Source organism: Dicentrarchus labrax, unplaced genomic scaffold, assembly GCF_905237075.1.
Source record: "Dicentrarchus labrax unplaced genomic scaffold, dlabrax2021, whole genome shotgun sequence".
NCBI classification, from domain to species: Eukaryota; Metazoa; Chordata; class Actinopteri; family Moronidae; genus Dicentrarchus; species Dicentrarchus labrax.
Genome location: NW_026136718.1, coordinates 13,313,562 through 13,329,540, shown reverse-complemented (window position 1 = coordinate 13,329,540; position 15,979 = coordinate 13,313,562). Strand labels below are relative to the sequence as shown.

The 15,979-nt window shown below is 37.2% G+C and overlaps 5 protein-coding genes across 5 annotated transcripts in view; 1 reads left to right on the top strand and 4 right to left on the bottom strand.

The window, feature by feature from the left end:
* Positions 1 to 538, bottom strand: part of LOC127349866 (5-hydroxytryptamine receptor 3A-like) — a 30,481-nt gene extending 29,943 nt beyond the window's left edge. The window contains exon 1 of the mRNA XM_051375909.1: positions 443 to 538. Coding sequence (XP_051231869.1) covers positions 443 to 469 — 27 coding nt within the window. The 5' untranslated portion in view covers positions 470 to 538. The remainder of the gene's footprint in view (positions 1 to 442) is intronic.
* Positions 539 to 2,818: 2,280 nt separating this feature from the next.
* On the bottom strand, positions 2,819 to 4,563 carry LOC127349885 (receptor-transporting protein 3-like). Its single transcript, XM_051375953.1, has 2 exons — positions 3,975 to 4,563; positions 2,819 to 3,393 (listed from the first exon to the last, which is right to left on the bottom strand). Exons 1-2 carry the CDS (start codon positions 4,121 to 4,123, stop codon positions 3,063 to 3,065), a joined length of 480 nt encoding a protein of 159 aa, XP_051231913.1. The 5' UTR covers positions 4,124 to 4,563; the 3' UTR covers positions 2,819 to 3,062.
* A 744-nt stretch (positions 4,564 to 5,307) lies between these two features.
* On the bottom strand, positions 5,308 to 7,173 carry LOC127349884 (receptor-transporting protein 3). The gene is made up of 2 exons (XM_051375952.1): positions 6,922 to 7,173; positions 5,308 to 5,913 (listed from the first exon to the last, which is right to left on the bottom strand). The coding sequence occupies exons 1-2, from the start codon at positions 7,068 to 7,070 to the stop codon at positions 5,583 to 5,585; spliced, it is 480 nt and encodes a 159-aa protein (XP_051231912.1). The 5' UTR covers positions 7,071 to 7,173; the 3' UTR covers positions 5,308 to 5,582.
* Positions 7,174 to 7,954: 781 nt separating this feature from the next.
* LOC127349886 (receptor-transporting protein 3-like) lies at positions 7,955 to 9,688 on the bottom strand. The gene is made up of 2 exons (XM_051375954.1): positions 9,455 to 9,688; positions 7,955 to 8,566 (listed from the first exon to the last, which is right to left on the bottom strand). The coding sequence occupies exons 1-2, from the start codon at positions 9,592 to 9,594 to the stop codon at positions 8,236 to 8,238; spliced, it is 471 nt and encodes a 156-aa protein (XP_051231914.1). The 5' UTR covers positions 9,595 to 9,688; the 3' UTR covers positions 7,955 to 8,235.
* Positions 9,689 to 12,624: 2,936 nt separating this feature from the next.
* Positions 12,625 to 15,486, top strand: dynlt2b (dynein light chain Tctex-type 2B). Its single transcript, XM_051375959.1, has 5 exons — positions 12,625 to 12,777; positions 13,012 to 13,145; positions 13,815 to 13,884; positions 14,418 to 14,481; positions 14,572 to 15,486. Exons 1-5 carry the CDS (start codon positions 12,731 to 12,733, stop codon positions 14,617 to 14,619), a joined length of 363 nt encoding a protein of 120 aa, XP_051231919.1. The 5' UTR covers positions 12,625 to 12,730; the 3' UTR covers positions 14,620 to 15,486.
* Positions 15,487 to 15,979: the final 493 nt, after the last annotated feature.

The window sequence follows — 15,979 nt, the reverse complement described above, 5'->3', positions numbered from 1 at the left end:
TGCACAATACACAGATATTTGAATCTTCCAGCATTTTGCTTACAGTTTTGCACATACAGTACACATTGTAAATGCATTTTGAATATTTGTTTATTGCTGATGCTGCATGGTTGGTTATGTTTTTTGATAAAACCTTTAAATGTAAGGTAGACATCATGCCTAAAACTGAATACTTGACTTAACAAAAAGCTTACCTGGTATAAGAATGAGAAACATGACCAGCCTGACTGTTGGAGGGAGAGGCTATAAAACAACAATTACAACAGTTTCAATATAAGCAGTTTTAAGAATTAAACCATTCAGGTTAAGGGTTTCATTATTTATTGTTATCAGTAATAAAGAGGACAATTATTATTTCTTGTTATTAACTTATCCTCTATTTAGCCTTGGAAATAACACATAACAGAGTATGGATATACCAGCTATATAACAGATACTTTACCTTCAGTGTAGTATCCTTGGAAATCATGATGTCAAAAGTTAAATCTTTACTCGTCTACAGTTGTCAGATATAAGCAGTTTCTTCAGAATCACATGTCTGCAAAACACACAGAATAACCATCACACTTCTTTATGGGAACAATTTCTTTTAGTTTTCAATTGTATGAATAGAACAGTCATGTAAAAAAAAAGTACTGCTGAGCCTATCCATAAATAACCATTGCCAGACAGCAAACCATACCACCACTTACCTGGCAATCTATCTCCTGCAGGTGGTTTAGTGGGCAAGATATACATAGTGTCACTGTAAACCAAGCGTGATGTGGAAAACCCCCGGCAAATGATGTGGGAAATGAAAAACTCTGCAGGGCAGCTACTTTCCCTGTAAGTGGTTTCATACAAAACAGATAAAAAACAAAGATAAACCACAGTTGATGTGTTATACCTCAGTGTGTGACTTGCAGATGATGAAGACTGACCACAGCAGTGTCACACCTGCTGGTCGTACGCAAATAAACAGTGGATATCCTGAGAGACACAGGTGTTCTCTGTTGTCACCTCAAGTCTCCTGCCAGTCAGCCTTATTTTCATTTGATCAAAATTAAACAGGTTGCAAAACTCTGATCCAATATGCAACGCCTTAATCCCCAAAGCAATTATGAAGCAGTGTGAGTGGCTGTCTTTTATTTGTCTGTTCCACCTTCCTGATAATGCTGATTGTGCATGACTGTGCAGTCCACACAATGACAGTCTTACATATAAATCTTGATACAATTTGCTAATATAAGTTTATAGGTATAAAACATCATTAAACAAAAATAATAACTTTTTTTTATAAAAGCCTGACTTATGTAAGCTCAACTCTTTGTACAGATGAGTACAGGCCTTACAGTGAGCAGGCTCATGTGGACTGCTGATATCATGCCTTATAAAAGGCTTTTTCCTTCCGCCTACAGTTCACCTCTGGGTCTCCCTAATGGAACAGACAAGTAGGGGAACGGGGGATCCACTCTAAGTCAGTCACACCTCGACTTTCCTCCAAATAACGCACATTTCATTCATGATATAATAAATACAGGCCTATAGTTCATGCACATTTTTGTTTTTCTGAATTGTGTAAAATGGCTAACAAAAATAATACAAAACGATTATGTGGTCACCAAGGTTCTCTAAGTTCTGATAACTTATACTGTCATATTTTGTGCAGAACTGTGTTCATTGTCTTTTGGCAATGTTGGAGGTGGAGATTGTGCCCCTTAAAAAGTCTGTTTCCTGTTCCAAGTGCAATAGTTAAATCCAGTTGTTCTGATGAAGGATTTGTGCAATCGAAAAATATAATTCTCTGCTTCATTTATGTTGTTATAATAAAACATAACAGTTTGTGCAGAATTTTGTGTTTTTTTTAAATTGTCATTCAAGATAGAACCGCCACTGATGAATGGAATGGGGAATGACAAGTTTGTTTTGTTAGCAATGTTGGATGTTGATCATATAAAACACATTAGTCACTACATTGTCTAACTGCCACAAATGAAGAGAAAGGAGAGCCCATTGGGACTGCTGACATCATGCCTTATGAAAAGTTTGTTCCTTCTGCCCATGTCTTCGTGGTAGCATTTACATTGGATTGATTTTAGTAACTTTAATGTACTTAAAGTGTGCACTGGGCTCAATATTAAATTACTTGAGGGCAAAGAAATGTAGACAATGTAGATACACACCCACTACAGTGACTAACAATAGTTCAGCACACTGACCTTGCACTTGTGCTACCGATGCACAACTACCAGCTGTCATCAAACAAGTGTTGGTGGCTGAAGAAGAGACAAACCTCTGATAGCTGATCTGTATACAAAAAACTTGAGAGAATGACTCAGGAAAACAAAAGTTCAACCCTGGTTTCCTTAAGTTTCAGTTGTAGTTTTGTGCTATGAATGGTTGTACTATGAAAAGTTGGTTTAGCTAGAGATGTTAGATGTTAAGCATATAAAACATATTAGTCATTAGAATGTCTAATTGCCTAACAGCCTATTTATACACAGAAGCAGTGAGAATGGCATTGTTTTCTACATCAGTTCCACCCTCCTGATATTATTGTCTGTGCCGACTGTGCACTTCTTTTATTTGTTTCAAACTGCTTATAATTGCTGCTGCACGACCTCTGCTGCCAACACTTTCTGTGTGTCATAAATCCTTTACCATCTCGCTGTCACTGTTCATAAAAAACAAGAATCCTGCATGTACATCCCATTTCATACAGTATGTGCTTCGAGTGTCAAAAGTCACTGACAGGCTTTCATTCTCTCATTTAGTGCCATATATACACATCAAATAATAAATAAATTTGACCAATTTGAACACAAAAATCAGAAATACATTTAGTGTATTGCTTGTAAACTCTTTATTTATGTTACATTTCTGTTTTTAAGAAGTCATGTTTAATGCATTGAGCAGACAAATGTATATGTTAAAGAAAACTGACTGCCAATAAGAATAAATATGAAAGCTTACATGCTTTGCTAATATGAGCTACAGGCATAGAACTTAATTACAAGACAGCCTGAGACAAATGTACATTTTTCTTTCAATTAATAAAAGGCTGACTTAAAAGTTACACAAGTTCAATCCATTGTACAGACGCCTTCCCTACAGGCCTCACAATGAGCAGGCTCATGGGGACTCTTGACTTCCAGGTTTACAAAAGGCCTGTTCCCTCTGCCCAGGTCTTCATGGTAGCATTTGATTCTTATCTTCTCCACCAGATTCTCTAGAAGGATGTTGATGTTCTCGGAGGTGATGTCGGGCATTTCCATTGGAGCTTCGTCACAGATCTTGCAGTTCTGACGGAAGCGCCTCACCTTGACAATGCCCTGCCCGTTGGACAGGCGCATGTGGAAGACCACCATCACCCGGTTGGAAGGCCAGCCTCTTCTACACATGGTGCATTTGAACCTTGAAAATGACAACAACCATTTAACAACCTTTTAACAAAATGACAACCTAAGTTACACTGTAAGTTTTAACTATAGAAACACTTCTTGGAAGAAGCCACTCTCTGGAAGAAGAAATCATATAATTATATTTAAAAGTCAGTTGGTCTACCCTAAATATTGACTAAATAATATTGTTAGACTGAAGACAGTAAAAAAGGGAAATGGGAGGAGAAACAGTCATTTGATTTCACCTCCTTCCTGTTTGATGCAATAGCAGTCCAAGAAGCCTGTGTGTTTTATTAAATCTGTAGCTGAGAGTAAAGCCTAACTATGAGATTATTCTTCTTTTAATATATCTAAAAGTCTAAAATAACCCAGCTTTTGTCACACTAGACATGGCATTAACTTACATTCATTCTCTTAACCCCATGCCTAAGCTCTTAACTGTGTGAACACATTTTTGTCCATGCAGCTTAGATAGTCCAAGTACTTACAGTATACATACGGACAAACCTTGAGAAACCTAATGCATCCACTAACATATACAATACTGTATATACACACCAACAACATTAAATACCAGTAGTCCAGCACACTGACCATGCAACTGTGTTCCTGATGTACTGCTCCCAGCCTGGGTTCAGGCTGTGAGGCACAAGACTGTCATCAAACTCCAGACGCCAGGTGTCTCCTTGTTGAAGATTCCTCACTTTATTTTGGAAGATTCTCGTCCACATTGATCGTTCCATCCTGTCAGTGTGACCTGCGTTGGCTGAAGAAGAGACAAAACTCTGACAGCTGATCTGTATCCAAAAGACCTGAGAGAATGATTCAGGTTGGGAGACTTTAAATGTGACCCTAGCATAATAAAAGAGATCTGAGTCTGGTTTTGTACTATGAATGGAATGTGGAAGGACAAGTTCATTTTGCTAACAATGTTGGGTGTTAATCATATAAAACACATTAGTCACTGCACTGTCTAATTGCCAGATATGAAGAGAAGAGAAAGCTTTTGTAATGAAAATGAGACTGGTTTGTTTGTTTTAAGGTTGTCAGGGTGCCTTATGATTATCACTGACTGGAAATCAACTGAAAGTGAACACTTTATTCACTACTAAATGAAACATGATTTATTTGGATTTACAGAAATAAGCTCAGTGCCTTTATTTGTTTTATAAGAAAACAAACCAAAGTTCTCACTAGTGAAGGACCGCAGGTGTCCTCAGGTGTCACCCCAAGCCTCCTACCAACCAGGCTTTTTTCATTTTATGTTAATGATGACCATGAAAATTAAACAATTTGTCACAACCTGGCACTCTAAAAAACTTCAATATTCAATTTAAGCTTCCCTACTACAATTCAATTCAATTCAATTCAATTCAATTTTATTTGTATAGCGCCAATTCATAACAGAAGTTATCTCAGGACACTTTTCAAATAGAGCAGGTCTAGACCGAACTCTTTAAAACATTAATTACAGAGACCCAACAGTACCACCATGAGAAAGCACTTGGCGACAAGGGCAAGGAAAAACTGCCTGTTAAAAGGCAGACACCTACTACAGCCATGCCTTTTGCTTTAAATCATCATCTGTTAATGAAGCAGTGTGAGTGGCACTCTTTTGCCTATACCTTACTGATATCGCAACCCACTTGGATATCACTGCTTGTGCTGACTGGTGCAGTTCCTGTATTTATTTCAAACAAATGGCTGCTGCCAGAAATGTAGTACATAACTTTCTGTGTAGCTGACACCATGCATAACAACAAGTAACTTACTGTATGTATAATAACCCTTTTTCTTAAATTCCAAATATTATGATGATTATTTAAGTATTCTACAGATCAGCTGCCAGACCCCTTGCTTTCACAGGCCTTCATTATCTCATCTGGTGCCATATTTACACATTAAATAATAAATAAATCAGACCAAATCACAACTATATTTAGTTTATTGCTTGTATAAACTTTATTAATCTATTACATTTCTGTTTGTAAGAAGGCGTGTTTAATGCATTTGAGAAAACAAAATGTTAAAGAAAATAGACAACCAGCAAGAATAAATATGAAAGCTAAACAATGAAACAGAATGACAGTCTTACATATAAATCTTGATACAATTTGCTAATATGAGTTTATGGGTATAAAACATCATTAAAACCCCAACTAAAATAATTACTTTTCTTATAAAAGCCTGACTCATATAAGCTCAACGCCTTGTACAGATGCCTTGAGTACAGGCCTCACAATGAGCAGGCTCGTGGGGACGGCTGACATCATGGCTTATAAAAGGCTTGTTCCTTCTGACCAGGTCTTCGTGGTAGCATTTTATTCTTATCTTCTCCACCAGATTATCCAGGAGGATGTCGATGTTCCTGGAGGTGACGCTGGGCTTCTCCATTGGAGCTCCTTCACACGTTTTGCACTGCTGGCCAAGGGGCTTCACCTTGACAGTGCCATGCCCATGTAAGAGGCGCATGTGGAAGACCACCTTCACCCGAACAGAAGGCCAGCCTCTTCCACACTTGGTGCAGCTGAACCTTGAAAATGACAGTGGACCCAAGTTGAAGACAGACTGAACTGAATCGAGCAAACGTACACTGGAAACTCAAGTTTTAGCTGTAGGCACACACAAGCAGCGATGCTCTGGAAGAAGAAATTTATTTGGTTTAAAAGTCAGTTGGGCAAACCAAATTATTGACTAAATAATGCTGTTAGACTGAAGCCAGTGGAAAAGGAAATGGAAAGCAAAGGGCCATTTGATGTCACCTCCTTCCTGATTACTTAATGAAACCACAAGTATTGTGTATTTAGGTTTTGCCAGTCTGAAATGTATGGTATTATTTTCTTACTGTATATTTCTGAGACTAAAATAATTCAGCTCTTGTCACACAGGACATGGCATGAATTTACATTCATTTATTTAACCCTTAACCGATATTCCCTTATCCTCACCTTTACTTTAGTCTTTACGCTAAAACTTAATGGTTTACCTTGCGGTGATTAGTGTTTGTCCTAAAATCACCAGAATGTGACCTATTTTTTAGTTTTTTTGTCCATGCAACTTAAGTTGTCCAAGAACATATATATACACACAAACCTTAATAAACCTAATGTATCTGTACTATAATTACGCACACTGTACTATAATTATGCAAAAGATGTAGAGATGATAAACGCTCAGCAGAATACAGTTTGTCCAGGTAACTCAGGTAAAAGCTGCACTGAAGCAATATACGCTGGAGAGAGAAACTTCCTCCAGACAGAACGAGAGCAAAAACATTACAGAGGGTTTGTTATATTTAATTATACTTTATTGTGTAACTCTCTGTAACTTTATTTTCTTTCTTAATGCAATGCAGAGATATTTAATTTTCAAGAATTTAAAATTTGATTGATTAATTTAGGCAACTTTAATGTACTTAAAGTGTGCACTGGGCTCAATATTAAATGACTCGGATTGGATCAGGAGCTAAACAAACATGATATGGACATCCCTATAAAGTACACACCCACTACAGTAACTAACAATAATTCAGCACACTGACCTTGCACTTGTGCTCCCGATACACAGCTTCCAGCATGGGTTGGGACGTTTGGGCACAAGACTGTCATCAAACTCCAGACTCCAGGAGTCTCCTTGTTTGAGATTCTTTGCTTTCATCTGGAAGATACTTGTCCACTTTGATTCTTCCATCCTGTCAGTGTTGGTGGCTGAAGAAGAGACAAAACTCTGACAGCTGATCTGAATACAAACAGCTTGAGAGAGTGACTCATCACCCCCAGGTTGGGAGCCTTTAAATGTAACCCTACCAACAGAGTTTGAGGAAAACGAAACTTAAAAGTTCAACCCTGGTTTCCTTAAGTTTCAGTTGTAGTTTTGTGCTAGGAATGGTTGTACTATGAAAGGTTTGTTTAGCTAGAGATGTTAGATGTTAAGCATATAAAACATAACAGAGCTCCAGACTAACTTTTTGAATTGGTTGCACCTAACTTTTTTTTTTTTACGTGCACCAGCACAAAATGTAGGTGCACCCAAATTTTTCATTGCGTCGCCTATAAAGCCATAAGGTCACCTTTTTATCACTCTCCATAACTGGTAAGGTGTAGAGAAATGCTTGTCTTTATTTGAAGCACAATTATATATAAATAGAAAAATAAAGTGTTTAAAGTGATTCACTGAGCTGAAATTGAACATTTCAAACTAAAACACTAAGCAAAATAAAACATTTCCAAATAAAAGTTCGATATGAAACGTTGTTGACCCGCTCACGAATGCACTATTTCCGGCCATATTCTGACCGCACTGCTGACAGTACACGCAGTGCATTGCGTTACGTCCTTTGTTGTACCTCAGTCAGGGAAATTGTTTCAGCCAGTCCTGTCTGAAGGAATATCCTTTACCATCTCGCTGTCACTGTTCATAAAAACAAGAATCCTGCATGTACATCCCATTTCATACAGTATGTGGTTCAAGTGGCAAACATCACTGACAGGCCTTTTTTCTCTCATTTAGTGCCATATATACACATTAAATAATTAATAAATCAGAGGAATTTGACCACAGAAATCACCAATACATTTAGTGTATTGCTTGTAAACTCTTTATTTATCTGTTACATTTCTGTTTTTAAGAATTCATTTTTAATGCATTGAGCAGACAAATGTAAATGTTAAAGAAAACTGCCAGTAAGAATAAATATAAAAGCTTACATGCTTTGCTTATATGAGCTACAGGCATAGAACTTAATTGAAACTATTAATAAAATTTAAAAACCTTCAAGAATAAATACAAGACAGCCTGAGACAAATATCAATTTTTCCTTCAATTAATAAAAGTCTGACTTAAAAGTTACACAAGTTTAACTCCTTGCACAGATGCCTTGCTTACAGGCCTCACAATGAGCAGGCTCATGGGGACTCTTGACTTCCAGGTTTACAAAAGGCCTGTTCCCTCTGCCCAGGTCTTCATGGTAGCATTTGATTCTTATCTTCTCCACCAGATTCTCCAGAAGGATGTTGATGTTCTCAGAGTCGATTTCGGGCATTTCCATTGGAGCTTCGGTGCACATCTTGCAGTTCTGACGGAAGCGCCTCACCTTGACAATGCCCTGCCCGTTGGACAGGCGCATGTGGAAGACCACCATCACCCGGTTGGAAGGCCAGCCTCTTCCACACATGGTGCATTTGAACCTTGGAAAAGACAACAACCTTTTAACAACCTTTTAACAAAATGACAACCTAAGTTACACTGTAAGTTTTAACTATAGAAACACTTCTTGGAAGAAGCCATGCTCTGGAAGAAATCATATAATTATATTTTTAAAAGTCAGTTAAAAATGGAAAATTATCTTTATCTGACAATAAAGCTGACTTGACTTGACTTGACTGAAATGGGAGGAGAAAGAGCCATTTGATTTCACCTCATTCCTGATCGATTATGATTGTTGGGTGGATGAAGCCTTATAAAGCTTTTGGGCTTTCTTTCTATTTGTGTTGAAAAAAAGATTAGAGGCTTCAGGGCTTCAAACTCTGCAGCACAGTGACATCTGGTGGTTTGGAAAACTTAGAGCAGCCCTTAAGGACTAGGGCTGAAGCATCACAACACCTCCCTGATTGTTATCATATGTGTGCAATAACAGTCCAAGAAGCCTGTGTGTTTTATTCAATCTGTAGTACTTGTGCTCTGTTAAATCCAGATTAGGTTAAACTCTGAAACAATGTGATAAAACGGTGAGCCTCACAGCAATGAAACATGGTTCAGAGCTTCTTTATTATCCACCCATCACTACTGATTACATAATAAAACCAGAGGTCTTTCTCTGTCATTCAAGTGTTCCCAGTCTAGACTATGGTCCTTTGTCCCCATCTGAGAGTAAAGCCTACCTATGAGATTCTTCTTCTTTTCAATATATCTTAAAGTCTAAAATAACCCAGCTTTTGTCACACTAGACATGTCATTTACTTACATTCATTCTCCTAACCCCATGTCTAACTACTACTACTACTATATCCACTAACATATACAATACTGTATATACACACCAACTACAGTAAATAACAGTACTCCTGCACACTGACCTTGCACCTGTGTTCCTGATGTACTGCTCCCAGCCAGGGTTTGGGCAGTCAGGCACAAGACTGTCATCAAACTCCAGACGCCAGGAGTCTCCTTGTTTAAGACTCTCTGCTTTCATCTGGAAGATACTTGTCCACTCCATCCTGCGAGTGTCAGTGGTGTTGGTGGCTGAAGAAGATACAAAACTCTGTCAGCTGATCCGTACAGTATATAAACAACTTGAAACAATGACTCATCACTCCTAGGTTGAGAGACTTTGGACGTAACCCTGCCCATAGAGTTTGAGGAAAATGAAACCTAAAAGTGGATTTCCTTAAGTTTCCAGTCTATTTTTGTACTATGAATGCGTCATTCATAGTACAAAACTTTAATAAGTTTATTTTGCTAGGGAACATGTTAAGCATATATAAATAAACTTATTAAAGTTTTGTACTATGAATGACGCATTCATAGTACAAAACTTTAATAAGTTTATTTTGCTAGGGAACATGTTAAGCATATATAAATACTAGTCATTAAACTAATTAATAAAGTAAATCTTATTCACTTTATAGCCTATTTATACACAGAAATTAAGAGAAGAGAGGCCCATGTAATGAAAATGTAACTGCTTTGTGTATGTTGGGTTGTTTCACCCTCACATACCACGACTGCAGGTGAAATGAAACTGAAACATTTTCTTGTTGTATTCATGAAACACTGCCACCTTCTGGTGACATCGGGAATCAGCCTCTTCTCTGTATTCCAGGCAATAAAAAGACTAATATTTACAATATTTTAAATAGATGGAACATTTGACGAATAAGATATAATGCAGAAGATGACGGATTTTACTTTACAGAAAGTGATCTACTGTCATCATCATTTAAACAATAGCTGTTAAAAATGTCTGCCTCCTTCTCCTGACCATGATATCACTTAACTTTCACATGTCCAACTTTAACTTCCTTTTTATCTGAAAACAAAACAAAAGTGATTTGAAACAAGAGACAGAAAGTGTTCATAAGGCTTGAATCAATCATTGATAGGGTGATGTGCAAACAGGCCATGATATTGGCATCATATAAGCCTGAGTCACATTCAGCTATCAGCTTAAGGGTGCTTAACATTAAATAATAAACTCATAAACCTATCATCCAGGAGAATTATGCATGTAGAGCCTTGCTGTCAGCAGCTCATTGTGAAGAAGCAATAAAAGAAACATTAAGGTCTAATGGCTCATTTAACTTATTTTGCAGGTTGAACAGAGAGAAATTCAATTACTGTTATTTGTAATTCGTACCTCACCAAAGGCCTGTAGATAATGATGAATACTAAATGACTCACACCATGTTCAGCAGTTAGCCTCAATATAACACATGTAAAGGCTTTTCCATCCCATCCTGCAGGCCTGTAGTCCTCTAAATGATGAGCAATTAAACTGAGCACACAATGTTTACCCCTCTGGCTTTTTGACACAAGCACAATTGATCTCGAATTCAAAATGAGGGACTTTAATTATTCTAATACGTCTTCATACAGATTTGAAACAGAATCGCTGGATTTGTGTTGTTTGACTAGCTGGTGTAGATCAACACATATTTACCTAAAGTAGATGTTGGATGGTGCAGCTATGTGATACTTGATAAAATACTTGTTGACTGAATACACAAGCCTTTGATAATAATATGTTCAATATGTGGAAAATGCTTGCCTTTTAATTATGTGTGATTTAAATCCAGCCTTCCTATCTTGAATAAAGCAGGCAAAGATGGAATATTTGCATGGTGAGAATGTGCCAGGACCGTGCTATTCCTGCTGCTATCAAAGCTAGAGATTGAAATTTCGAGCCAGAAACAGTCTAAATTTGCTCCGGACATCTGAAACCAAATCCGATGAAGAGGCCTTGAAAGCAGAGCTCAGAAATCATGATGAAAATAGCCGTGGACTGGATCCACTGTGTTAAGTCTTTGGATAACATACCTGGACTGATACCAATCCATGTGGGAGTAAAAGGAAGGGGGTGAAATGAAAGAAATGGTGGAAGTATAGTGACATTTTAGAAGACATTGTATCAAAGGGTTTTCTTGTCAGACAAAGAAAAGTGGGAATAGTTAAGAAGGAGGCATTTGGATAGCTCTCACACCGACAGTGATAGGGACAGATATGGAGGCGATGTGGTTGAGTTGAGTGGTTGAAGGTTTAGGCAAAGTTCAGTTCAGATCAGGCTTTGCTTGCACAAGACAACTTCCAGGTGTGAATGTATGTAACTGTGTGTAGAGTGATCATTTATATCTTTTTATCTCTGTATGACAAATTAATCTTGACTAAAGTTCTTTTTTTTTCTTGAGCTGTCAACCGCATCTCTCTGTCCTCATCAGCAATGCAATGTTTGCTCAGTTGTCGAAGAGATGGATCAGTCGTCCTCATTTGTATATTGACTGAAAATAGCAAAAATAACTTCTGGCATATTTTAAAATAAGACAGCTGAAGCACTGAAATAAGGGATGAAAAACTGGAGGATAAAATGTTAAATAAAAACCAAAAGTGATGAAACAGAATGAAATATGAGCTTGAGCACTAACTCTTGTGATCCCAAATTCTTTAGGCCCAAATGTGCTAGCATCAACACATTCTCGTAATGTATTTTTTAAAAGAATGAGGAATAACACATAAATAAAAGACAAAATGATAAAAAAAGAGGCTTAACTATATATTTTCAAGACTCTGATGTAGCTACATTTGACATAAATGCCTCCTGCATTGGTTAGAGCAGTGGTCCCCAACCTTTTTTCTTTAAGGGACGCCTTTTCTATGATGGAGTAAACTGACGACCTCTGACTAAGTCACATATTTTCTGGATATTTCATATTATATTCAAAACTGTACAATAAACCCAAACAACTCAGTAACTTGAGTAAAACGAGTGATTTTGATACATTTTAAGCAGATTATTTTGTTTATTTGTATTTTTGTTTAGAGAGCTTTTTTACATATATTTTTTTAAATAATTTTTAAATTCAGTGTTTTCTTGTCCCTATTGCTTGGTCATTGTCCTATTCAAACATGTACTTAACAATTTACTTTACGTCTATTATTCTTAACAGAAGCGAACCAATGTAACGTTTATTTTGAAAGTTTTCTTCAAACAACTTTACTGTGCTCTTATTCTGAAACCGGAAACTAGGAAAAAACGTCGCTATGGTAACGGATACAATTTAGCACAGATTAGCATGTTAGCGGGCGTCTGCCTTCTTTCTCTCTGTTGTTGTTTACTTGCGTTATATTATTGACATGCGATGGAGGGGACAGACACGTACCTCATACGACCTAATCATCAGCACAAGTGAGTGGGTCAAAATGATTATAAATATCATTATTAGCTGGTAAACTTAGCATTTTGCCAGCGAGTTCAATGCTAACGATACGTTTTATAAGCTACGTTAAGTTAGCAACTATTTGTGTTCATAGTGCAATTTAACATGTATAGTGCCGTTTTAAGATTAACGGTAAGTCTGGAGTCAGTATCGTGCTGGCGCCATTGTGCCTTGCTGCTCACTGTTAAAGTTACATCTTCCAGGTTTAAGGCAGCCATTGTGAAAGAGTGTATTCGTGAAATAGTGAGGGAGCGGCTGTCTGGGATGCGGTACGACCCCGAGGAAGTCCCAGAGCTGTCCCGATCACTGGCAGATTGCATTAAGGACAAAGTGAAGAGTGAGTGATACTTTCTGCCTCCCTTGAGTTTAACGCAGAAGGACTGACCATCCAAAGCCTGATTCAAATGTATTAAAATATTAGGGTTCAACATAATTACTCATAATTCACTAATTTAGTAATTTAGTGTTTGTTTCACTTCAGAGTCTGATTTAATATTAAGAATACAGTGAAATGGCAACATAAGTGCAGACTTAGCCTGATGTTGGCTAACTACACATCAAAATAAATGACATTGTTATTTGAACGTTTCCTTTTGGGTTAAACTAGATCAGGAAATGTTGCATAGAAGGTTTTATACAACCCCTATCCTCATGATTGCCAAGGCAACCGACTAAAGAGGCTCTGCCACTTGTGGTTGGCAATACACAGTTCACAGGCTGAATGGCTACGAGAAGGAAACAAGCACAATGTGAACGAATGAGTGATACAACATGTTGTCAGAAGAATGAAGCTGAATAAAATTATTTGTCATTGTCAATGAGGATTTTTGTCATCACAAATATAGTCAATAGTAAAATATCTCCAATTAAAACAAGTGATACTAGTAAAATGTTTTAAAGCTTTACCTTAAATAAATGCTACACATTGAATGTAGTGTATTCACTCACCACTGTATTATTCCAGTTTGGTGTTCTCCTGTTACAGCTCATTTCTTTTCCTCAACAGATGCAGGATTTGACAGATATAAGCTTGTTGTGCAGGTGGTCATTGGAGAACAACGAGGACAAGGAGTCAAGTGAGTGATCATTTGCTACAAGATAAATATACTATATCTTTTACAATTTGTAAAACTACTATAATTTAATAGGATACTATTGGTGGAGAAAGCAGGTTGTTGTTTTACACTGTAGGGAACAGAGACTGACGGGCAGCTAGAGATTAGATAACTTTGGCCCTACTTAGCAGCAACCTTTCATTAATTACTTGTCAGTGAAACAAGAAGTTTTACTCCAATTTATTTAAATGTATTAAGAAGATATTGGAGAATTCCAGGAAATTCCATTTACTGACTGACATAAAGCTGACAGCGTTATTTAATATCATTTGATTTGATTTGTAGCCTTCTTTCCTGTTGTGTGATTACTGTACTGAAATAGCATTATTCAAGAAATATTGTCATAGTAGCCGATACTGAGTATGATCTGCCCCTCGCATTTACATCATTAGTGTTAGTAAACAGCGTTTTAAATTAAAAATGTGTACAAGGTTTTTCAGAAGTGAATCCTTGACATTTGTGACACTCTGCTCTGTCCTCTCGTGTTTTATCAGGATGTCGTCAAGGTGTTTGTGGGATGCTGACACAGACAACTATGCAGAAGATGTTTTCATGAACGTAGGTGCCTTTGTTCTGGACACAAAGATGTTGGGGGGGGCAGACTTCTCAAAGACTTCTTTTACAATGAATTGTGTTTTACCTCTGTAGGACAGCTTGGTCTGTGTGGTGGCGGTTTTTGGAAGCTATTACTACTGAGAACAAGAGGATGAAAAGATGAGAGTTGAACATCCAAATGGGACTCCTCATCGGCAGACCTTCGGGTCCATGGTGCACTGATCTGAAGCAACTGTGTGTGGAACTGCTGCTTCTTGAGATACACACAGAAAAAAAATCTAGTGTAGAAGTGACGGATATCTGCACAGACACTGTAGTCGCTTTAAAATGAAGGAATTTACAAGGATTTTCTGACTTGGAAAGATGATTATTATAAAGACTGAGGCCTCTTGTATGGCTAATAAAATGTGGATAATTTGACAAGTATCATGTCAATTTTTAGTCCTTAAATGTCACCAAACAAGAAGTCAGGGTGAGTGTGTGAATCCTGTGTGTTTAGAGGACTGCAGCAGTCGTAGTGCAGTACAGTGCAAATTTGTACTACACTTCGGGTGCTTGACTTGCACATCATCTACAGTAGAGGTCAGTATTTGTCTGTGATTGACAACATCATGACAGGGATAATTAATAAAATCCAGCTATGGTAATTATACAGAAATTGAACAGGAAATGCTTTGAATAGAATTTCAAGCTTGTCACAGCCTTCACAATCATAAACTTAATTCTGCTCACCTCTTCACACACTGCTTTCCAAGGCCCTGATGATGATATTTTTCTTCCCACCTGCACTCAGATTAATCTGTACTTGTTGCCTCCGTTGGTTAGGTTAGTTTTCATTCTCTCTCTTTCTTCTTAGCTTGGTCTGTAAAGAGTGAATACATTGTGCTCAACCAGGGATGCTCCCCACTTACGCCAGATCTACCCCTCCTCTCTCTCTCTGTCTGGTTTAAATGGCTGTCTTTCAAATTAATTCTTGAATTGTTTTGTTAATAAACATACGTTTGTCTATTTTTTTGTGGCATAGTTAATAAAAAATAAAAATTTACAGAGGGATTGGGGTGATTACACACGTTATAGAGGCTATTTTTCAAGGATATGAATACAAGTGTGCCTTGTATATAAAATTAATTAAAATACTGATTTAGACTATAACAACTTTTAAAATAATGTAGTGATTCAAGTAATAACCTTATATTTTTATAAAAAGGTTGATGGTAATATCTTTAAAATGTTTAATTTAAAACCAAAACAAAACATGGGTACTAACAGTACAAGCAATTACAACCATGGTTCTACTTGTTTATTAAACTATCACTACTATAACTATAACTACACTATTTGACAATACAACAAAATCCATAAACATAAAAATGAAAGCTTACACATTTCTAGCCACACAGAATTTCTTGGTTCGAGTTCAATTTGTAATTTTGGTATGTGGTCACATGGCAAGAATCCGCATGAAATACCACCTGCAGTGACCCAGATTGGATTTTGGTTT